Raw genomic sequence first — 25,861 nt, 5'->3', positions numbered from 1 at the left:
TACCTTCAGTGGGCATTCACAAATTGGTAGCTTTCATTGGTCAATGCCTTATCACAGGAACTTGAATCATGAAGTTCAGCTTACACCTATGCTACAACAGAATTGTACTGTGGCATAAAAAATGATAATTTTTGACACACATTAATCAACATGAAGTCAAAATACTCTGAAATAAAAATTAATTTCCACTTTAATCATTTTATTTTAAAAAGCCTTCCTCTGTCTACCCTACTAATGGAGCAGATTCCAAACCATTTGTATTTTTATATCGTATTCCAGATTTACACTAATTTAATACAGCTTGAAAAAAATGGAAAGTACTGCAGTGGTAGGCTTTTCAATTTTAATTAAAAAACAAATTGTATTTTTAATGTCATTTAATTTGCCCTCTGCCTATAGTTGCAATGGATAACCAGCAACTTGAATTCTCAGAAATGAAGCTGAACAAAACAGTGTTCTGAGGTTTTTTAAGTGTATTCTTCTGAAAACAATTTCCCTAACTCTAAACAACACTGTTGCTAAAGAGTCTGTGCTAAAAATGAGGGCACATTTATTTTGACGTTCCTCCTATGACATCACATGGCGTCACTCAAATCTGACAGGTATCAGGCTGTCAGATAGACAGCTTAATAGACACAGTCTTATAAAATTACATTAACAGTAATTAGTCCTACAAAGACACAAGTGTTCTTAACATCAGATAGCTCAACCAGTATCAGTGTCTTTTTGGTCTAATATTGTAAATACTGCTAGACTTACAAGATCCAAATTCTAGTTCTACCACTATCCTGTTAACTGAACATGGTCCTTCTCTACTTCCCAGTTTTCCTCTACTTTAGAAAGTTGTTGTCTGAAAAATGCTGTGCAAGCACTGGCATTGAATATTCACACTATCTACTGTTACAATCCTGATGGAAGCAGTTACGGAGGTAACTTGACTGTAATGAGAAGGATTTTGACATAAAATAACTGCTCAACACAAATGAGAAAATGACTGCCAGCCTAAAAACTCAGCCTGGAAACCAGGCCTGAGAACTTGGCCTTCAGTCTAGGAACTTAGCCTGGGAACCAAGGGCATCACTTAAGTGTGGCTGAATACGTAATACCAGAGGCATCCTGAAGATACCACTGATAAAATGGAACAATAAAGTAAAGAGCAACTTATCGCCTGAGAAAGTAGGATCATCATGAAAAATAAATTTTTTGTTTAAAGAAAATAAAGGAAAATAATAAACATTATTATAGCCTGTCTCACAAAGAAAACTAAGATTAACAGCACCTATTTGGTCACCAAAGTGGTGGTGTCCTACGCCCTCTTGTGTTTCAATGATATAAAAAGAGCCCGATTTTTACTCAAGACAACAGAGCTTCTCCTTCTGAGAAGCTTCCCATGCTGCACATACTCCTTTCTCCGTATTGTTTGCTTTAGTTTCTCTTTCCTCTTCAAAGAGGCTTCACTAGAAGTCGGATTAACTCTGTGACTCCCTGATATCTACACCTAAACTCTGTGACACTCCACACCTCACAAAACAGACCAACTTCCAAGTGAGACTCAATCTGTTACTTTGGTTGCCCTTCTGGGACCGTTCCTGGGAGTGCTCAGTCTCCTCTGAGAACAGTTTTAGATTCCCCTCCACACTTCTGGATTCTGTTTGATGCATTTGATACCAGCAATTAAATGAATGTGTATGTAGTATAGTAGTGATAAATATAACCTATCATAAGTCTGCTGTTATAATATTGGTAAGTTTGTAACCCATAAATAATTTCACTGCCACAGTATTATTAATATGTTTGTTGAACCTGCAATTATCACCAAGCCATATCTGCTGCTACCTTACTGATTTTCCTACCTTAAAGTGCCTACTGCCTCTAATTGCTGCTACTATTAACTGGCACAATATCCTTAGTATCTGTTATATCTAACAGCTTTTTATCCACACACACACACACACATACATATATATGTATTTGCCTTATTAATCACAGTATTCTTGCTAGCGTTGTTTTATAATAAACAGGAATCATTAGTAAACAACGCCTCCTGTCCTTGTGTAGCATGGAATCCCATGAGGTCACTGTTGTGATCCATATACACCTGCAGGTCAGCTACAACCCCTCCCCACACCTTCTGGATCACGACAGACCCTTCTGGGTCAGGATCATCGTATGTCTTAATTTTAAGTCTAAGATTTTTTTCAAAATTTTGTAACAGTAGTATTTAATTCACCTCTAAATTACTGAATCAAATATACTTAGTTTGAACCATCTGAACCTAAATCCCTGACTTTTTAATAAATATAATATGTAAATAACTGTGTTACTTGGAACTGCCAATAAAACCTCCAATATACGAACATGAAAGATGTGAACTTTATTCAGCACAAAGCCCCCATACAGCCTTTTTTACTATATATTTTAAAACAGGAACTTGCTTATACTCTGAGTCAAGATTATTAATAATCAGAGTAAACTATTTCCCTTTCCTCTCCCCAGTTTCCAGTTAGGCATTTGCAGCATATATGAAGGACAACCTCTAAGAACTGAATGCAGTTACAAAACCAGTTATCTTTCCTGTTTGTATTATTCTTAAAACAACTGGACACATGCTATTACCTTCCCTTCCTTCCTTATGAAAAAGAAGAAAATATCACATGGGATATGAGCTTGTTTTTTACTGCATTACTTGTCACTATCTATCTATATATGTGTATTTAAAGACACATACCTCCTCTTCATACTCAGAACCACTTTCATCTTCACTGTCTGACCTGGGAGCAACTTCATAGCTGTAAAGAGCACACAGAATATGGGTCACAGATAATAAAAGGATGAGGGATTAGATTCAATAAATGTCCTACTCAGCTTACATATAGTAAATTAAAAATGAGAATGGAAAGGCAAAAGAGAAAAAAGAATAACTAGGACAAGCCCATGAAAAAATACAAAAGCAAATTGAAAGAAATAGCCCATTTGTATTCTAACTACTTACCCAGGGTTCATTTCCAGCCAAGCATCCAGTTGACTTGCTTTTGGTGCTTCTGGTCCAAGAAGAACTTTGCCTGTTTCAGTGTGAGTCACTTTGACTGGAAGGTCACTCATCTGACTGCTCTCATCTATGGGCTAAGAATTCAAACAAAATTTCATACCATAAGGCAACTAAATTTCATCCTTGTCACGCATAATGAAAAGAATAGCATCTTCAAAATTACAAATCTGAACAAGCATCAGAGTTTCAATAGCAGACACAGCTTCCCATATGGCTACCAAGCCACACTGACTCACAGTATTTTTGTGTGCAAATTATCTTTATGTGACATACACAAATATAACACAATATTCCAAATAAATTAAAAAGAGCAGCATTGAACAAAAGAAACTGTTGATTTTTATAAAAGAAAACACAAGGTATGTATCTGTACAGTTGTTTAATTCCAGTTGTTTATACCAATGGACATCTGCAACATAAAACTTACATCAACTTTATAGACTTTTCTCCTATATGGAGAGATAAGGATGTAACAATTTCACAAACTTTTGAGGTAAAGAAGATCCATTTAAAAGATTTGGTGTCCTGACTTCTTCAATTATGCCCATAAAGCATCTGCAATCAGAAGTCATTTAACTAATTCCAGTGATACAAGTGATTCCAGTGATATCCAAATACAGATGAGCCATTTTTTTTTTTAATTTCCTTGTTTAATCACAGAATTTCTAATTTAAAAATTCTTTGCTTTCTACTATTGCTTCTACTGAAGCATCCTTTCCTAATTTATATGAACATGAAAAAAAAATCTGGTTATAAAAAAGTGACTGAGTGTAAAACATGCCTCCTTTCCACAAATTCCAAAAGTTATAGCAATGTTACATGTACATTTCCTTCTACAATTTCAACTATATTAAAGGATTTTACCATAGTTCTTTAACATCAGAAAAAATGTCAGTTGAAAGTGTAAAAAAAGATGAAAAGTAAAATAACACAACATTCTGAAATATTTATATAAAAATAAAATGGAAAAGAAAAACAGCATTAACAGAATAGCTCAGAGGAAGAATATGCTGGGTTACCGCAAAAAATCTTACGCAAAGAATTATACAGAAAAGGTATTAATTTTATTTTCTTGAGTAACAAAGAACATTCAGATATCTTAAGTCATCATAATACTGCGGCAGTGATGCACTGGAACAGGTTGCCGAGAGAAGCTGTGGATGCCCTATCCCAGGAAGTGTTCAAGCTCAGGCTGGATGGGGCTTTGAGCAACCTGGCCAGGTGGAAAGTGTGCCTGTCAATGGCAGGGGGGTTGGAATGAGATGATCTTTAAGGTCCCTTCCAACCCAAACCATTCTGATTCTATACTATAATCTATCCTATGTCTGAGAGATAATTAACAGTGTCAATAATGCATTGTTTTTAAATGAAAAGCTAGAATGTATTGTGTTTACAACTACATTTTAAAAAGTAAATTACATCTACACATGGGTTGCAAGAAAATTATTTACTTTTAAGCATATAACAAAGCCAAGAGGCATTCCTCATTGATACATTCAATACATTTTCATTTCAGTTTTCAATTTTCTGAAGAGAAACAACCTTAGCATAAATGTTAATGTGGATAATTTTTTTTTTCCTGGTTAGAAACAACAGGTCTTAGAGCATTTCTGGCCATGATTTATTGTAAAGCTATTTCAATTGCACTCATCACATTAACAATCACTGTAAAAGTTGTAAAATCATAAAATTCATACCTCTCCATCAGGACCAAGACCAGATGCCATTCCTTCCGCATTTTCTTCAGCCTTCTAAAAGAAATGAAGAAGTGAAGAGTAACATGGTCAGATCATCAGTATATAGCGAATACTTCCCAGAATCACAGAATCATCTAGGTTGATAGAGACCTCCAAGTCCAACCTCTGACCTAACACTAACAAGTCCTCCACTAAACCATATCACTAATCTCTATATCTAAACGTCTTTTAAAGACCTCCAGGGACGGTGACTCAATCACTTCCCTGGGCAGCCCATTCCAATGCCTAACAACCCTTTCAGTACAGTTCTTCCTAATATCCAACCTAAACCTCCCCTGGAGCAACTTTAGCCCATTCCACCTCAACTTGATGTGATCTAAGCATTTTGGACCATAAATAGGTATCGTTCCATTCCTGCATAGCCAGGGATGCATGTAGTTTAGTGAGGGTGGATATAGATAGAGATTTGTACAGTCACTATCACACAAGCAAAGCGGTTTGAGTATAGTTATCTACAACAACTGTAGTCATTGTAATAAATCTACATCTAGAAAATAGGTAGCCTCCAGACCTAGAGCTTAACACCTACAGACTGTGCTGATATAAATAAAATAGCAATTTGTTTTCATGTGGTTTACTACAAACTTCCTCTAATCTGATTTAAATTCAGTTTCAGAGGTGTCACCAAGCATCACAGATTGTGTATTTGTGTGCACACTTTTATTCGGGGTATGTATATGATTTACTTTTAAGTAAATTAATTAGTCTGACAACTAAAAACTGGTGGTATTTGGGCAATTCTTTGCACTGTCTCGATTAAGTCCAGACCACAATTGCTCAATTTACAGAGAAAAAGAAGTCTGAGCATGTTAGTAGGAGTAAGCTGGATGTTTTTCTTCCCAAGCACCACTCTGAGAAACACAGAGTTTCTTCATCAAAGTATCAAAAATATTTTAATAAAAAATATTCAAAAATATCAAGATGGTAGGAGAAAACAGAAGACTGTTTCCTTCCTAAGTGGCACTTCCCCCTAAATAATTCTGACAATGGGCAAGAAAGGCCAGAATCCAGCTTCTGTTCCCATCACAGTGCAGGCTTTGAAGTACAGCATGGTTTTACTTGGGTTAAAAATATAAACAGATCAGACAGAAAACAAGAACAGATCTTTAAAATTGTATTTTATAGATAAACCATTTTTAAGTATTTTTAATGTGTACTATAAATTTAAATAATCCATTTGTCTGTTGGTTTTTTTTTTTTTTTAATTGAAGAAATACACTTAAGGAATAGCTGAACTTTTGAATACCGAGATGATCCTCAATATCTGCTTCTCATCAAGACTGAATTCTTTGCCCTTAAAATCCATTTTCCAAGGCATGAACCTCAGACAAACATGCAGTGGTAGATATGGGTCAATTCTACATTTTGAAAAGGTTTACTCTTATTTCTTTTATGTAACCTTCGTACTTCAGCACACATGCCTAATTATCTTTGTTAATTACTCTTTCACTTGAAATACCAAAAAGGAAGATTCCAGCTAAGCTCAATTCTGGCCTTAAGCCTTTAAAATACTTATTAGCTATAACATTCTTCTTTAAAATACTTATTAACTATAACATTCTTAGATAAACAAAAAAAAGGAGAGACTTATAAACATTTCTCTGAGCTATACAAGTATCATTGGTCCTGCTCAATGCAACAATAGTTGATGCTCAGTCTAGAGCATCAATAGGCTGCTTGCTTCAGCATTCCTGGGCAACATGTACATCTGTTGACAGAGAAAGGAACTGTGCCAGAACTGAAGAGTTCATAGTAGGGTAAGTTACAATAACATGTCTGGCCCGAGCGAACAGGCTATACTGGATGACAATATTTTTTCCTTGGATGAATAAGAAATAAACACGTGTCTATTATCCTGCATATGAGACTGTTTTCTAATACGTAGAGATTATTACAGCTTAGCTATAGTCAATGCTTACAACTCAAACACACCACCACAAAAAAGCAGTAAGCATCAATGTTTTTCATTGTGCAAAGCCCAGATCCTGCTGTGAGAGCAAGCATTTACAGCCTAGGTTAACAAGGATTTTGGAAAGCAGAAGCATACATTTCAAAGGAGATGAATCTCAAAAATAACAGATTTCTTGCAGCTGTGTTTTGGGCAGTACAAAGATTTCTTTAATGTACATAGCAAAACCAACTTTGTAAAAGTAGGAAATTCCATAGCAAAAGGATAGGAAATGCTCCTACAGATAAAGGTGAAAGTTTGCATAGCAAGTTCAACTGGCCCATCAGATGAAAATTTCATCTGCTCTATTTTTTTTCCATCTATGACTATGTAAGTAAGTGGGACATGAGCTGAACAGGAGGCTGGAGACAGAAGGTGCAACTACAAGAATGTAAAAAATAGAAAAAAAATCTACCACGAAGATTTCCCAAAACTGTGTCCCTGAGAAAACACAGACTCATCTGAAATCTTATTCTCTTAAGAACATATGGTTCACTTGGACAGTATATAATGTGAGCCTTTTTCACCATCTACTTCCTCATTGTGATTTATAGGAGAAAACCCTAAGACCTCTCTTCTCTCATTTCTCTTTTAGTATGAAACACTTAACTACTGGTGTTAGTAGGTTAATCTGCACTTTATATGGATTATGAAACATACATGGAAATGTATTAAGAATAGGAAATACTACATAAAGACCAGGAAAATGACAAGGCAGCCACCAACTTCAACGAGTGCTGCAGCCATGCAACAAGAAAATTCATACAGTTATAAATAACTCTTGAAAAAAGGATAATATTTGTGTGCACTCCTATATTCTTGACAGGTGAGCAAAAGCTTAATGGCGAGCATCATCACAAGCAATAGGTTGCAGCTGATCAGGACGGAGATCAGATTTTTTTTCTACTAATTTTCTGTTAGTTTTCAGGCCAGGAAGAGGCCTGGATTTTTATGAGCACTGCATATTTATGGCACACGCTACCAGTTTACTTCAGAGAAGGAAAATTATGTCTTTAATGACATTGCTGGAAGATGCTTTATTCCTCACACATACCAGCTAAACTGAGCATCACAGAGGCAAACAGCCCAATAGATAGTCGAATTCAAACATTTTATTATAGCAGTGCATGTACACACCACACTTTCTCAGTAAGGACCATCTCTACTGTGAATTCTGTACACTAAAATCACGTCTGTTCTCACAGGCACTGTGGGTCAAAAACTCCATTTAAATTACATCTTAGCTGTGAAGCCAGGGGACTGTGTCTATATATTAACAACATACTCAACAAAATTACAGACATTTTGGAGAGTGACAGAAGAAAATACAGAGTATTTCTGAGGTCATTCATCTTCAAAATTACAAGTTGTTATATGGTGGCATTTATTAGCACATTTAGAGTGCTGCCAGTAAACAACGTAGATATGTTTATATTTGTATTAATAATTAGTACCAAACCAGGCACAGAAAAGGATTATAAAAATCCTCTAATCCATCCTGCAAGAAATTAAAGATACTTATAGGTCACAAAATGGCAAATCATTGTTTAGTTATCATTTCACACACAACGTAAATTTTTCAAAACTAACACTGTTCAGTTTCTACAACCAGTCCCTCTGACATGGTAAAATATTTAGTATGAACAAAGATAATTTTGAAAAGTTTCAGTTAAATGGTAAGAATGCACAATGAACATACTACTGGTAGAATACCTTTTTATTATAAACCTACTCAAGTTCTTCCTAGTTATTTGCAATGGTCCTTCAAGATGGACTGAGCCAAGTTCAGAATAAGGAGGTCTAAGCAAGTTATCCTGCATGTAACAACTACATAAACGAGACTCTTTTAACCTTCTCACAACTTATTTTGGATCTATTGGATCCACTTGAGTACTTTAATTTTAATTTACACATTTGGCCCAATTTTGCCTTTGGAAAGTTTATTAGCAAATCATTGTTAACAACCCACAATTTTCTAGTCTTGCCTCCTCGCCTTCTTGGGAATTAATGTTAGCAAATTTCTTACAGATTTTAGTGGAGAAAGAAGAGTTCACTCAGTGTTAAGAATGAGGCAGTGTAGATGACTTTACACATTCTGGTATGTATATGACTACTGGAGATCACTATATTAATCAACATTAAAATTGTATTTGAAGAAGACATGGCTTAAAGATGTCAGATGTAACTACTTGCCTTCTTTCTTCTCCTCCTCTTCTTCTTTTCTTTGGCTGCTTGTGCTTGTTTATGTTCCCATACCAGATTAGTCAAGTTAGCCACATACTCGTCTGTCTGCTGCAATAGGTAGGCCAGGCGTCTATCCTTCTTTTGGTCAATCAGCTTACGGTAGCCTTCTTCATCTTCAGCCTAGCAATACAAAACAAACATGAGCCATGACAGAAATGTTTTTGAATACCAACAACCCCTCTCTCTATAATCACGTGTTATCTTGATTAGGTCATTACGATCTGTGTAGGTAGACAACTAGATGGATAAAGAGAAGACTGGATGACCAGGCCCAGAGAGTCATACGCTTGGGATTAAGGGTCATATCCTACCTGGAAGCCAGTAACACGAGGGGTGCCACAGAAGTCTACCTGGGACATGTGTTTAACATCTCTGTCAGTGACCCAGAGTAACAGATGAAAGACTTGACAATAGTCAAGTTTTCAGATGACATAAAACAGGGGACACCAGTTGATATGCTGGGGCTGGCTGCCCTTCAGAAGGACACGAACAGGCAAAATAAATGGGCTACAAGTGGACCAACACAAACCTGATGAAGTTCAAAGACAGAGTCCTAGAGCTCCTGACAATGACACAGGCAGGTGAACAGCTCCACTGCATCCATCCATGGATGTCAATTTATTCTGAACTGGATTTGTCAATGTGGCCTGACAGTAGAGAAGATCAACAGCATCCTGGACTATATCAACAGGAATGTTACCAGTAGGGTCATGGGAAGTGATTATACCCTCCTCTGCTTGTTCCTTGTCAGACCACTTGTAAATACTGCTTCAAATTTCCCTAGCATGGAACAGACCTTGATTGAAGTTGAAACTGTGGAGGCTCAGACTGGATTTTAGGAGACACTTTTTTCCCCAGACATGCAGTGCAACAGAGGCCCAGAGAAGTTATGCCATTTCTAGATCTTAGAGATTTTTCAAGACATGATGGAAAGAAGCCTTGAGAAACCTGGTTTGACCTTCATGCTGACCCTGCTTTGGGAAGGAGGTTGGACTAGAAACCTCCCAAGTTCATGGTCAGCCTGAGTGACTCTGGAATTGAGGGATTCTGTAATTCTAAACATATCCTACCCTCATGGAATGATTGGAAAATCTACAACAGTTTTAACAGGAAAAAAAAATCATGGAAAAAAAACTTCCACATCAAGGAAATTACAGTGTCCTAGAATCATTGAATATCCTGCAAAAAACCCACAGAGATCATACAATCCAACACCTGGATCCACACAGGATGACCTAAAAATTAAACTATACAACTGAGAGCATTGTCTAAATGCTTTTTGAACTCTGGCAGCCTTGGTGCCATAACCATTTCACTGGGGAGCCTGTTCCACTGCCCGACAACTCTCTCTCAGTGAGGAACCTTTTCCCAACAACCCAAACCTCCTCAGCTTCACTCCATTGCCTCATGTCCTGCTGCTGGCACCAGAGAGCAGAGATCAGAGTCTGCCTCTCCACCTTCCCTCATGAGGAAATTGTAGGCTGCCATGACGCCCCTTATCAGTCTCTAATCCGAAAAACCAAGTGACCTCAGCCACTCCTCATACATCTTGACCTCTAGACCCTTCACCATCTTTGTTGCTCTCCTTTGGACACTCTCTAGAAGTTTTGTCTTTTGCTTATTGTGGCACCCTAAACTGCATTCAGTACTTGAGGTGAGGCTGCACCAGTGCAGAGCAGAGCAGGACAATCACTTCCCTCGACCAGCTATCAATGCTGTGCTTGATGTATCCCATGATACAGTTGCCCTTTTGGCTGCCAGGGCATGCTGCAGGCTTATATGCAACTTGCCATCAAACAGAACCCATTTCTGCAGGGCTCCTCCCCAGCCTCTCTTCCCCCAGTCTGTGTTTGTAGCCAAGGCTGCACCATCCCAAGAGCAGAATTCAGCACTTCCTCTTTTTAAATTTCATACAACTGGTGATTGCCCAGCTCTCTAATTTGTCAAGATCTCTTTGCAAGGCCTCTCTCTACCCTCAAGGGAGTCAGCTCCTCCTAATTTAGTGTCATATGTAAACTTATTTAGCATACATTTGAGTCCTGCATCCTTGTCATTTGTAGAAATACTGAAGACAACTAGCCCTAAAATGGAGCCCTAGGGAATCTGACTAGTGACTGTACTGTACTGAAACACAGATACTTGGTAAATCTTCTGTGATGTCTTTTCAAAGACATGAAGTGCAGGTAACTCATACCCAGAGAAAGAACATGGAAGATGGATACTGAACTTGTATTTGGTCATTTTTCCAGTAAGAGTAAGAACCTTTTCTTTAAGGTGTCAAATGGAAATTTTCTTTTCGGTAGGTTTCCTACCACCTTTGTACTCTGGTGTTTTTTCATCTTTGATACAGACCACTATAAGAGAAAGGATTCACCATATCAGCTGCATCTCTGAATCATTCTGGCAACTTCACATATGTACATAAGGATACAAGTTAGGGTTAAGACATACCATGAAATATTATTTTTATGTGCTGTGAAGACACAATGCACTGTCTGAGTACATCAGAAAAACACAAGGAAAGTAGCACAGACACGACTGTCAATTTTAGCCAAAACGAGATCAAAGAGGTATATAATTATGTATTAAAACAAACATGGAATATGAAGTATTTTAAAGATGATTACTTTAACAGAGTGCACTCTTGGAGACACAAACAATCTCTTGCCTTTCTGGAAAGATACCAAGACTGCAAAAAGCTGCAAAGGACAGCTGTAACATTCAAATTCAGCTTGTAAGATTGCTCATAAACTTCTGTAGTAATGTTTACGCCATTGCTCAGAAGCTAAGCCTTTACAACTATTATTATTATTATTGAACACATAGTCATTGTAATCTGGCCAAGGTACTTCCTTCACACATTCAAGCTTGTCTTGACAGTTTCCTTTTAAATCATACCAATGACCATTCTTGTATGTAATATATACTAATATTTATGAGCTGTGACACAATCACCATCTCTAATCACAGTCAATGAAGGACAATCTGTGTAATGAATTCAAAACTGCTGAGAATGTAAGTGAAGAGTTTTAGACACAGCACATTTTTGCTACATCATGCTACACCACGAGCCTGAGCAGGCATAATGTTTGTAAAAACCTCTAATACACCGCTGAAAATTAAAAACATACCACAAGTGGACTGAAACTAAATAGGCAAAGCAACTCAACATACATAACATACAGATTTCTTTCGCAGAATTTAAATGAGCAGTAGGGGCAAGTACTTCTGAGCAGAAACCCCCAGACTGAAAATGCCTATCAAGACCTTTTTATATGTTAAGAGATTAAGCAAAGGCCTTGGCTAGGGTGTTTTAGGAGAAAGCACTGGTATTCTAGAAGCATTGGTATCACATGTCATTTCTGGACATTCAAATCAACTTTATTTTTCAGTAGTGGACATCGTCATTATTTACTTTATCGCGTGTTAGAATTTCTTAAGCTCAACCTCAAAAACAATGTACTAAAGTATTTCTAAAACATCACAATTATCTTTTTTTTAGTCAGTTATTTTTCTTTTCTCTGTTAACATTTTAACAGCTGAAGTATGTAGACTGCTGATAACTATCTCAAATTACAAAAATGCTCGACAATGCAGATTAGTATGTAAATTTCAGAAATACTCTAGGGTCTAAACATTTGTTCTTCTCTTATGCAAGTCCCTTATTTACATTTTGCATGTGCTTTTATTTCTAAGTTTTTATCATTTTTTATATTTAATCATTTCTATATTTTCTTTTGTTATTTTTAAAAGCAAACTGCTCAGTCTTTAATTCATGACGGGAATAGATTTTGAACAGGGAATAGAGCTTTATTTTCTTTAGATGCTTACTTTTTTTTTTTTTTTACCAGCTCTGTTTCAAAGAAAATGTCAATTCCTATTCAGTTCTATGCTAGTGAAGTGTTAGTAGTGTTAACAAAGAGCTAACCAACGTTTTGAAGATATTTTTCCAGTCCCAGTTGCTCATACACTAGCCCATGCACATTAATCTGTCTACACTTTACATTCCACAATTATTTTAACTCCAGAGACGTAGGCAGCCCACTCATCAATCCCACAGTGTTCTGACAAGACACAGTTACACACAAAATCATTTTACTGTGTCTTAAAAAGGATAAAACTGATGTTGAGCAGCTGCGAAAAAGAGAAAACTGAAAGAGCATGAAGCAGTATGGGCCTGGAGCATTAATGGGTAGAACTGATTGCCCTTTACATTCATTATTGCCATGAGTTATGTATTTTTGTATGTGAAATCAGTATTATGCAAAAGTTGCTGAGAAATGCCATGAACTAGATAATCAAATGGAATCTTCAAAAACTCTAAGCCTAGAAAAAAAACAGTATTTATATAGTGCGCAAATATCCATGCAGTTTTGTAAAAATGCTAGTATATGAAATTAATTAGATTAAGTGATGCTATATACTAGTGGCTGTGCTAAGTTTTCAAGCTGATAGAAAAAAAACAATTATTCGTGTCAGAGAACCTCAAAAAAAAAGTAGTTACAGGTTAAAGTGAACAGTGTCATCATCAGAAATACACATAATCGAAGCGCAGCAGTTTTAGATTTATACTTTTTGAGTTACAGAGGATTTACTCTGCAAAGGAAATAGGTGGTTGTTTGAGACAGGATATGAAACATTAAAAAGGATAGAGTATGTGATTTTAGCTAACACAATCGTATCTCTCCCTCCACTCCTTACCATTAGTCTTCTCATTCTTTCTTTCTCAATTCTCTCTGTTTCTTTCTTCTGCTCACGTTCGGTGTTAGCATGCCAAGTTGCCACAGCTTTAGAAAGTTTCTGAATTTTCCCAGCCACTGACCGGTGGTATTCTTTGAAATCTTTAGCATGCTGCAATATACTATTGAGGTATTCCTAGAAAAAGAAACAAGTTAGTACAGACACTTGGACAAAGCATATGATTTGAAATCAGGAATACAAATGTTATAATCTTATTGTTTTCCTATTGTTTATTTCATGATTTGAAGTTTTTTTGTGTCTTAAAAACTCGAAAGGTGAATAAAATACAGAACAGGAAAGATCATCACAACAAAGCAAATTGAATTTCTGTGACCAGACAAACAGCTAATAAGCTAAAATACCTGATGCTTCTGTCTACGCTTCCTCTCCTGTTCTATCTTCTGCTGTTTCTCAAGTTTTTCTGTCATACGGGCCTCCCTCAAAGTCTGGCGCTTGCTTCGCTTGTAGGCTTTGGAGTTCAGTGCTGTCTCCAGCGTTGTGTCACGACGCATGCAGGCTACCACCTCTTGTCTCAACTACCAATGAGTAAAAAAAAGAAACAAATAGACAGTTTTGATACATGGAAAAACAACCATAAGCATTGTTACGGCAGAGTAAAATAATAACAGTCCAGAAAATGCCCCAGCTTCCATTTTCCTTATTATAGTTCTACAAACAATCAGCATCTATACAGTTGCAGCGGATATATCTGTTTCCCTAAACAAATCTTAAGCCTCCACAGGATGGCCAAAAGAGTTCATCATTCTTAATCATAATTTTTTCCTTCTTAGCAAGATAGCACAAATCACTGTTCTGTTGCAATGAAAGGAGCTAGCCAAGATGTTACGTCATCCAAATAAAACATGAATGAACAACATATATAACATGCTTTCTAGAGCTGGAGCTGAACAGAGTTGACAACTGCTTTCACTGTCAGCTGCACAGGAGACAGCAGGGAGAGTGAAATAGTAAAGGCTTGGAACAGTACAGCCACAGTCCCAGCACTGCAGCAGGGAGAGCCTGATGCTTTTCATTTAACCTCCAACAAAACTTCATTACAAAGGAGTGCCAGGGCAGCGGGAAGGAAGACTCGAGCATCATAGTACAACTACTGGCAAAGACTTCTGTCAGGAAGTATTTTTGCTTGACCTGCCGAATCACACGTTTAGTCCTCCAAACTAGCTGAAAAAACCTACAGCAAGAGGCCCAGAAGAGTCTGGCACTGTGTTTCTTTTTCTGAAATTCGTTTGCTAATACATACATTCAAGACCAAACTTCTGTTTTATGTATGATCTTGTTAAGCGTAATTTTCAAAGTCTGTGCCACAGTGAAAATTCTGAAAACAGATCATAAGAAATACCACACACCACCACCATACAATTCTTCCCAGAGCAAGAGGACCCATGACAAGTATAAAGAATGTCCAGAAGAAGATGTCTACTGGGATTTGTGTTGAAAATGGGTTTGCAACCTATTCTGCTTGTTTCCTCTTTGTGCTACTGTCATTTTCCTTATAAAAGGCACGGTTCTATGGTACACTTTAGACTGGGAAATGAAGCAGGAGGCAGAAAGAATTCTTGTGCATTTTTAGTAATCAGACAATTTCTGTGACATGCTTATCAGTCAAGTTTGCTCACATACAAAATCTCCTGCTTAGATTCAGTACTGTTGTAAAGATCTCTTGCCAATTCATCCTGTGTTACACATACACATTTGACTATAATCTCTGACAATTTTCCTGAAGCAAAAGGCATTACCTGACGCTGGAAATTCAGTAGCCTAAGTGCTTTCAACTCCACCGTTGCCTTAGTTCGCAGATCAGGGGGCAGAGAACCAGGCAAGTTCTCAAGTTCCTGGATTCTGTGAGCAATTCGAGCCTGAAGCCTAAGTGAATACAAAAATGGATAAGACATCAGGAAAAATATTTAAATAGTTATCAAAATGATACAATTAAAATAGGCATTTTATCTCAGGTATTTATTTGGCTTTTACCACTTGTTTCTAAACTAAAAGATTTCTACTGAGATGGAGGTTAGGTATCCTTTTCCATAAATTGGAAATTAATGAAAATACTCGTCAGCCCTTCTTTTAATTTTGACCAAAAGGACATGCAAGAAAAGCAACTTAGAAACTGCATTTTACTCATATATCCAGGATTCTGTTTTCAGGCTTCTTCGATGGGTATTGTTTTATGCACTCTACCTTTGCAACCTCCTTTTGCATTCATTCGCAAATTCAACAGAAAGAGAATAATGGACAAGCCATAAGGACCTTGTTTTGTTATATTTTTTACACTGAAAACCAAGATCACTGAGCTAACAGTTATATAGGTTTTGTGGTTTTATTTACAATTAAGTATTTTTGTGAACTGTAAATTTTGCTGAAGCATAAAAATAACAGACCCAAAAATTCTAAGTCATACAAAAATTGCATGCAATTCAACTGATTCAGTGCCCATCATTTCCCAAATGCATGAAGAAAGAGAGAGAGAGAGAATGAAATAACGAGCACAAAAGAGCAAGGAAAAAAGAAAAAGGGAATAGGAAAGACAGCGAGAAAGAGGGAGATAAAGGAAACGAGAGAGAGAAAGAAAGCGGAGTCCTCTCTCTTCCAAAATCAAAAACCTAAAGATGAAGAATGGGAGTATCTTTTACCTCCCTATATTGCACAGGACTCACAAAAATCTCCATTTTCTTTACTTTCGCAAAGCACAAAACATCAGATCACATTAAGAACAGGCCTCTGCTGCTGTTCTTCTGTGATGAGGACTTTTGGACTGGTGTGAAGGCAGAAAGAAAACACTTTCTATGGAGCTTTTTTGCATACAGTGTTCTTTTCCATGTCTCCCCTGCCTTTCAACCCCTCAGCACTCCACATTGTGGTTTGTGCACTGTGCTACAAACTCTCATACACTTGACATGTAAGCCTTACTGCTGGAAAGTAGATCACACGCCAGGCAAAATGGTTGCACCTGATATATGGAGTTAGTATCAGAGTAGCTACATGCATAATGACTCATGTATAATCTGAAAAGCAACTAGAATCACTTGTAAAGTGGCAGACAACATCTGTTCTGTAGCAGTACTCCTTCCCAAAATTCTAGAACAACATATTTTTTTGTCTTCCCAAAAGACTTCTGAAGTTCCTGAAGAAAAAGTATGTAATGCTGTGTAACTGCAGAAGATTAACAAAGTGCCCTCAAGAGAACAAAAAATTGAAGCAAAATTGGGTTAGATAAGTTTTTCATACAGACTGAAATGTAAAACCTAAAGAGTTACTGTCCTAGCCAGAAGGAGTTTCATTAGAAACATCAGTACATTTTGTTCCTTTAAATAAGCCGTACTACGCTAAAAAAAAAAAAAAAAAAAAGTCTACACTTTGTACAACTTCACTTGTAACTCGGCATTCCAGTTATTGAGAAGACATTTTAGTGCAACTAAAGATGCAAAATTCTGAGAATTATGTGGTTTCCTTGGAGATTAGATGTACTATTGTATATCCATACAGAAAAGCAGCCACGGCGTACAAACAGAATACCATTAGTATTCTAAGTCCATGCTGGATGCTCTGCCTGTTGATTATTCACACATAGATGTAATCATCGATCACAACTATGATTTATTTCACTCCCCAAATAGCTGCCATGCTTCTGAAATTACCTAAAAAAGTTAAAGCCAGATCCTGGTTGCACTGACTTCTAGGAACTTTAGTGAGTGAAGCAGTCACAACCTTCCCAGACTCCCCTTTTGAGCTGTGGACTTAGTAAGGCTGAATACTGAACGTATTTTCAGTTTATATTTTTTCTTCTTTTTTGCTGGCATAGAGTGTTCCTTCTTGCACTATACAAGAAGATGAGCACAAAAAGTTAATCTAGCTTCTTCCTACTATTCCCTACAGTTTTAGATAGCTAAATTGATGAAGCATTTTGCAAAAAACATGATGTGAAATGTTCACTTATTGATTCTGTCAGAATTGGTTTGTTAGCCTAACTCTGGTAAGAAAATAGATGAAAGTGCCTCCTAAACATAAAAGTTTACGAATTATAAATGTAATTACAAGCCAAAGTTGGGCTGGAGTTTTTATTTTTATCATCTAAATTATTAAAAAAATCAAAATATACAATCTTCTTGAGATACGACTAAATATAATGCAAGTTTACCCAGTGTGCTGTTATATCCCGTTATCACACTAAGCAGTCCACTCCATATAAAAGACCCTTTAAGCTGCTAATCATTTTCTTTCTTGTTCTCAATCCTGCTTTATTGAAAGGCTGACCATGAATAAATACACATAAAATTATTATATTTATTATATATTATTATATACAATGCAACTTAGTATTTCAATGTTAACTTTTCCTCCAACTTTTTCCCTCCATATGCTGAAGTGACCAGAAAAACAGAGGTTTGCACTGAGCTACCCTCACAACACTTACTCTCTTTCATGTGTGATTATTATCCTTTTACAATACAGCCACATGGAAGAAGTAGGGAAAAAACAACAACAAAACAAACAAAAAAAACAAACAAACAAGAAAAAACCCACAGCATTTCAAAGTCAGTACAGATACCAACTCAGAAAATTCTCATAGAAACTCAGGTTTGTTCTCAAAATAAAGTCCTGGTCAAAAAAATGTACATATTAATGAAAATATAAAGCATACATAGAAAAGAGTAAAGAAAAATGGCAGCCAAGTGAGTTATGTATTAAACAAAAAAAGGAAACTTATTTGGCAGTTTTATTTCAGACTTTCCTGGAAGTATTAAACATATTGTCTTGGTTACTAACAGTAGTAGAATTTTCCTGGGTAGTCAATATGATTTTTAAAAGAATTTCATGGCAGACATCTCACCTCAAGTGAATGCCACAACTGCTTGAAGTGTTTTAAAGTTAGAGCCACCTTCAAATCTTTAAAGAGAATGCCTGCATTTTATTGGACTGTTCTTGTCTTCATGGAAAAATACTAACTGCTATTAAGTCAACAATGGAATTCAAGGAGAAGAGTTTCCCAGATGATTTTACTAGGACTTGAGGAATATAATCTTATCTTACTTAAACAATACATTTAATTAATCTTTGCAGTTCAGCAATTTATCCTCATCCATGAAGAAAGTGGCTAACATATCTACACAGAAATCCCTTTGCAATTAATTGATGTACACCTCTTCCTCACTAACTGCGGTCAGCTATAAAGGTTACTCTTGCACATTCCAGCAAGTCTGGAGTGGACACCATACAGCAAGCAATGAATATACATAAAAAAGAGATTTTGCAGATAACAGAAAGAAGGTACTAACAGTCCACAGGACACAAGTACATTTTTTAAATTAATGATAAGATGGAAAAAAGCCTTTCCACATAGCAGAATAACTTTAAATTACACTGCATATAATTAGCTTTAAGGGATCACCTATTCACTAAGACTGAAAAGCAGCACTTATTTTGAAGAAAGTGTTAAGGGGAGTTTCATAAAAGCATGGTATGAATTTATCACCTCAGCAAGATTATAAGGACCACAAGTTTAACAGCTCTCCACATATAAATACTTTAGAATTCTTATATTAATCAGAATTTTAAAATATCGAGGTATATTTTTATCCACCTTTAGTCAGTCATACAGAGATTTACAGCAATTATCATACAATCCTTTTTTTAACACATGCTACAAATAGCTTCTTGGCACAACCACGTGAATTTAACTACAACATTAACTCTCCACTTTCTTTCTTTTTGTTAATTTATGCCAGACACTTTTTAAAATAAATGGATCCAGGGTTTTCAGAGAGAAGAAATAGTATGCTGATGTTACACCACATTCAAAGCTTTTTCAGACCCAGCAATATGTTAATAGGTCCACTACTGCTTCTCCATCTGCGGCAGTCTATTTAATACATGGTTAATGGATAGGAACACTGTGCTGTACTTGTATGTGCCTATTTGATAAATTGTCAAACTACATAACAACCTAGTAACAAGGAAGGGAAAAAAGAATTGCTGTCACTGAAATAAATAATTAGATGTGATTTATTTAGTGTAATAGCAAAAACTAGAGTATTTCACCTTTACAGCACTGTAATGTGTGCAAGTAAGACATGCTCTAATACAGAAACTATATAAATGATCCATAAAAAAATGGAAATGTGTACACAGTAGCATGTATCCCCTACCAAAAGTCAGCCGTTAACTGCTTAAGAAGAGTATATAAACCACAAAGAAAGGCCAAGTAACCCAGTAATTAACTTTTATCACAAAGCTGATGAATTAGTAGTAAATGAATGTGAGACAGAATCCCCAGCACTATACTTCACACCTTTAGTGCAGAAACACTATGTTTAAGGTCACAGAGTAAACAGTTTGTGACCTTCATGAATTCCTAACTCGATCAGATTCAGTGCTCAGACTCCCACAATGAAACAGCATGCCTTTTGGGTTTATATCTTTGAAATATGGATACCTGAAACACCTATGTGTTAATTCCATCTTTTCATGAAAAACGTGAACCCAGTTTTCTGGGTATTTGAGAGAATAATGCTTTATTAGAAAATTTAACTACTCACAGATCTTAAGAGAGAACTGTTTCATAAAGCTACCGCTAACTTCACAGGTTATCAGAATAAAAATATTTATACTGGCTTTTTTCTACTCCCATTTTATGGAGGAAGTGTGAATGCTTCATGTTTCTGCATTAAGCTTCCCTACATTAAAGCTAAGCCTAGCACCATCCAAAGCATAAAAGCTGTTACACTGTTTTTTTTGTTTTGTTTTTTTCCCTAAAGCTTTTGTCATATATTACTTACACAGCTTTAAGCAATGAAGAGACTTCCAGAAGTTCTAAGCATTCTGGTGTGCAAAGCTATATCAAATTCCAGCAGTGTTCAACATTAAAAAAGCTTGGGTCACTATTTAGCCACTACTGTAAAAAGTGAAAGTGAGAACCTCCTACCACAGAATCCCTCTCAAACTTCCACCTCACTTACTCTGCCAAGATTAGGGTGTTTAGAACCTAGCGCATGCATATGCTGTATCTGCAATCAGTTCTATATATTGAATGTAACAAATTATTTTCTGCCACAAGTTATCTTACTTTCCTCCACTTATGCATACTAAGTCATAACAGTTTGGTGTAAATAGTGCAATAAGAGCAGAGATGGATAGACAGAGGATCAAAAAATTTGAGGCAACTGATGCAGGGAAGGTTACACCATATTGGCCACACAATTCTTGGTTCAGGTTAGTAATACAAACATTCATTTTGAGCAACTGTGAAACTACGTAATGGTGTGTCCTACCAATAAAAAGATAATTACCACAACTACATGCCACAAAATTACTTAAGCATTATTTTACGCAGGAAGTGAGAGCTTTTCTGGGATCAAGGCCTGGATTCTGGACATAGCACCACATCCTAAAGCAGTTTATGGTGCCTTACCTTCATGAAGTGAAAGTCTTCAAACCTGCTTCCAGTGAGATTGCCATTCCATTTGGTTACTTTTTCCTCACAAACTCATTCTTATAGTAATTAGAAGAGGTTTCATTAATCCAAACCAAACAATGTGCTATGTGCAGTCTTTTCCCTCCAACTGATAATCTTTAGAAATATTTTATGTGCAGGTCAAGATCCTTCTGCCTGCAGATTCTGAAGGACAACTGTTGTCGTCTAAAGGGCCTTGTTGATAGGAAAAGGGGAGAAGTCTCTTTCTAGTTCTACAAGAAATGCTATCCTCTATACTTTGTTATGAATATAATTCATCAACTAATTAGGACACTCAGGAGACAACTTTTAAAGACTGTATTTCCTGGTAACCTTTTCTTTAATCTTGCCTGTGTCATCCTTAACATTCTCTTTAGTCTTTGGTAGTCCGACCAACACCATGATCGCTAACAAAATTTGCTTTTGCTTTGGCCACTATCAGCTATTTGACCTCCACTGCTCCCTTCCTTATTTGTTTGTAATTTTGAAAACTTACCACACTAAATTGGTTTCTCTGTAGATTACAAAGATTTTGATTTCCTTACTTCTGCTTTTTGAAAAATCCAAGTAACACAGTAACACAGCAGAGAACTTGAGCTTTTTTAAAACGTAGATGGTTTGCAATGATACTGCCAGTATGCTTTGTCTAGGTTGTAACTTGAGGTGAAATTAAATTATCAATTTGAGTTTGATGTTTCTGTACTTCTCTTTGACACGGTCCCTCTCTGGAAACTCGGTTTATATGATTGTCACTACAACACTTGACAGTAAAGACTATCTGTTGAGAAAGTGCAAAACAACAATCTGCATATTCATTTGAATCACGTTATTCACTTTTACCTATATTCACGCTCTTGAAGTATTTCAACAGGGTCTAATCCTTGTGGCTTCTGGATAGGGCTGATGCGATTCTGCTTTTGCTGCAGCTGAACAATGGGTGAAGGCTGTCCAGGTGGTGGCTGTGGTACAGAAGGTCCAGGCATGGCAGCAGCAGGCTGGGCAGCAGGAGGGGCAGGAGAAGGCCTTCCACTAGGTGGAGGTGCAGGAACCTTTTGAGGAGCAGTGGAGACGCTCATATCTGGGGTTTGGCCTGAATCATAAAAAATATTTATTTATAACATGAAATATGGAATATAGGAAGAAATTCAAGATGGTTTCTGAAGACAAAACATGAAGCTAAGACAAACATACAAAATTACCAGAAAAGCACACACTGAGATAGACTTTACTCTGTATTTAAAAAAACATTAAAATGGAAGTACACAACACATTGCAGGAATTGGTTGAAAGAAAAAAAAACACACTTGAAACTTTATGATGAATGTCATTATTTGCCCATCCATGCTGACTTAAGTTTAGCATTAGAAGACATAAAACAGCTCTATTTGGACTAGATGATCTTCAGAGCTCCATTCGAACCTCAGCCATTCTGTGATTTTATTTCCCTTAAGATCTAATTCTGCTTCGTTTGTTGTCCTTGCACCACTTTAGAATACATCTATAATCACCGAATTATAGAATGGCTGAGGTTGGAAGGGACCTCTGGAGCTCATCTGCTTCAGCCCCCCTGCTCAACCAGGATTACACAAGCTCCTTGCCCAGGACAACATCCAGATGGTTTATGAAGATCTCCAAGGACCTCCAAACTCTCTGGGCAATCTATGCCTAAGCTCAGTCATCCTCACAGTAAAGAAGTGCTTCCTAATGCTCAAGCTTAACCTCCTTGATTTCAGTTTGCAGCCATTGCCTCTTACCTGTCACTATACACCACTGAAAAGAGCTTCGCTGTATACTCTTTGCTCCCTCAAAAATACCTTTTGAGGTACCTATATAGATTTATAAGATCTCCCTGAGCCTTCTGTTTCCTAGGATGGACAGTCCCAGCTCTACCAGCCTCTTCTCATCGGAAAGGTGATTCGGTCCTTCCATTATATTTGTGGCCCTTCAAATTAACTCCTCAGTTAATATGAATATAGTACTTGTCATTTACTGTGTTCAGCTCTGGGGCCCCCAACATGAGGACACAGACCTGTGGAAGTGAATCCAGAGGAAGGCCACAAAGATGCTCAGAGGGCTGGAGCACCTCTGCTACAAAGAGAGGCTGGGAGAGTTGGGGTTGTTCATCCTGGAAAAGAAAAGGCTCCAAGGACACCTTAGAGCGGCCTTCCAGTACATAAAGGGGGCCCACAAGAAAGCTGGGGAGGGAGTCCGTCAGAGAGTGCAGTGACAGGACAAGGGGTAAAGGCTTTAAACTAAAAGAGGGTAGACCTAGATTAGTTATAAGGAGAATATTCTTTACTCTAAAGGTGGTGAGGCACTGGAACAGGTTGCCCAGAGAAGCTGTGGATGCCCCATCCCTGGAGGTGCTCAAGGCCAGGCTGGATGGAACTGAGCAACCTGGTCTGGCGGGAGGTGTCCCTGCCCATGGCAGGGGGGTTGGAACTAGATGATTTACAGACATTGTGTGTCACATATTTCAGTATATCATTATGTCAACAAGTCGCCCATGCATTCAGATATGCAAAAAATTGTCACTTACAACAACAGACACAGTAACAATTAAGCTGTCACTTTATTGTCTGAGGAGTCATAGTAATTTAACGCTAGGAAAAACAACTACAAATTATGTTTGCAATCAACATAAACAAATCCAACATTCTGAAAACTAGATAAAAAGACTCCTAGTCTTCAGAGATCACCATTTGTCATTGACACATCTGCTTCAAACTCCAGAAAAGGAACTTAAGCACAAACTTCGCATTTTCACAGAATCACAGAATCATAGGGGTTAGAAGGGACCTCCGGAGATCATTTAGCCCAACCCCCCCTGTGGAGCCTGGAACTGGACACAATACTCCAGGTGTGGCCTCACCAGGGCTGAGTAGAAGTGGGGGATAACCTCCCTCTATCTGCTGGCCACACTCTTTTTAATGCACCCAAGGATGCCATTGGCCTTCTTGGCCACGGGGCACACTGCTGGCTCATGGCCAACCTGTTTTCCATCAGGACCCCTAGGTCCCTCTCTGCAGAGCTCCCCTTTAGCAGGTGAGCCCCTAACCATTACTGATGCGTGCAGTTATTCCTCCCCAGAGATATAGGACTCTACACTTGCTCTTGTTGAACCTCATCATTGCATTTCAGCTTTAAAAAAATAAGGAAAGAGAGCAAAGCCACCAAAAGCCCCTCTCTAGTCTCACTTTTCAGTCAATCATGCAAATTCTGTAGAACTGTAGAACGCACACTACCATGAAGGACTTCATAATGAATGAAAAATAAATCTAAAGAAATAAACATAATCTTTAAAAACGCACCAAATAAATCCTTGTAACAGATAAAGCAAGAACAGAAATTTTTTTCCTATCGAAAAGAGCAGTGAAAAAAGACAAACTCTAAGCAGCTTATACTTGAACAGGACAAATATATTATTATGGCATACTGGATTACTTAAATAAAACTGTCCATCTAGTGATTTTATATACCTTCCAGCATTTTTCAGTCACAGCATTTGAGCCAGAAGGCACTGTGCCTGATAAACTCATACATACAACCTCTCAAGAAACACTTTTCACCCTCTTTATTATCCCACTCAAATTGTAAATATTTGTTGGGAGTATTCCAAGAAAAGCACTTCTACATCTGATTACATACTATTATTTCATTTCCTTTTTATGTGGCCCTAAGTAGCTGACTAATGACTGAGAATTTTTTATGACATCAACTATCACAATCATCAGTGTCCCCAGATTTACCCACAAGTAACAGCACCGCATAAGATTTCCAATGCATGAGAAGCATGTGTTATTCTCAAGTCTATAATATTGTATTTCTTTTTAAATCTCTCTTAAAGCAAAAAAAACAAACCAACAAAACCCTTCAAACAATTTACTATTAGGGACTTCTAATTACTTTCAATACAATCCTTCTTTTACTCTACTTCCAAACCATAAAATAAGCCTGTAAATCCAAACAAATTATTTGATTCAAAAATTATTATCAAGTGGGGAAAAAATGATATTCTGTTCATTAGACCTCAAAGACTACACTGTACTTTCAAAGCAACCCAGTTAAAAAAAAATGCTTCATTCTGCTATGTCTTGAATACTTTTGTTTACAGTAACAAAGAATATATTTGAAAGACAAGCTTCCTGCAATTAAGCATTCTGAGAACATAAGTAGATTTTATGGGTGTCCCTCAGGCAGCTTATATATTTCATTCTGATTATAAAAAGGTGCTTTATGTTCAGGCTGCCTAACAACTGTAATAATTTCATCTGGTCAATCACTCATGGATGAATAAATGGTTAGATTCTCCTTGATATTTAAGTCCTAGGCACAGTAAAGGTTACGCTATTTCTTCTGTATGACTTTTTACTTTCCCTTTTTTTTTCTGCATCTTTTCTGTACTCTCTACCTACACCATTTAACCATAACTCTGCGTATGACATAAAATTTGCATTATACTCCTCTATACCTTCACTCCAAGTTTTAGGGGTAATGGCAGGTGTATGTCCGGGTATTCCTGGAGCAGGCCCTGGTCCAGTTGCAGTACCACTCATTGCATGTAACCCAATACCTAAAATTTGACAGAGGAAATAAATGTATTGAGATACAAAGCATTTCCAAGCATGCAATAGTCAGCTGCTTTCCAGCAT

General features: G+C 37.1%; 1 protein-coding gene across 5 annotated transcripts in view; it reads right to left on the bottom strand.

The window, feature by feature from the left end:
• Positions 1-25,861, bottom strand: part of SMARCA2 (SWI/SNF related, matrix associated, actin dependent regulator of chromatin, subfamily a, member 2) — a 124,659-nt gene that overhangs the window by 70,693 nt on the left and 28,105 nt on the right. For all 5 annotated transcript variants that reach the window (XM_035565860.1, XM_035565859.1, XM_050716493.1 and 2 more), the window contains exons 5-13: positions 25,681-25,782; positions 22,050-22,299; positions 15,496-15,622; positions 14,101-14,274; positions 13,700-13,873; positions 8,948-9,118; positions 4,747-4,800; positions 2,993-3,123; positions 2,729-2,789 (exon numbers count right to left, since the gene is read on the bottom strand). In XM_035565860.1, coding sequence (XP_035421753.1) covers positions 2,729-2,789; positions 2,993-3,123; positions 4,747-4,800; positions 8,948-9,118; positions 13,700-13,873; positions 14,101-14,274; positions 15,496-15,622; positions 22,050-22,299; positions 25,681-25,782 — 1,244 coding nt within the window. The remainder of the gene's footprint in view (positions 1-2,728; positions 2,790-2,992; positions 3,124-4,746; positions 4,801-8,947; positions 9,119-13,699; positions 13,874-14,100; positions 14,275-15,495; positions 15,623-22,049; positions 22,300-25,680; positions 25,783-25,861) is intronic.

The sequence above is a fragment of the Cygnus atratus genome, chromosome Z (assembly GCF_013377495.2).
Source record: "Cygnus atratus isolate AKBS03 ecotype Queensland, Australia chromosome Z, CAtr_DNAZoo_HiC_assembly, whole genome shotgun sequence".
NCBI classification, from domain to species: Eukaryota; Metazoa; Chordata; class Aves; order Anseriformes; family Anatidae; genus Cygnus; species Cygnus atratus.
The sequence above is the reverse complement of the archived record's forward strand: the minus strand, read 5'-3'. Positions and strand labels throughout refer to the sequence as shown.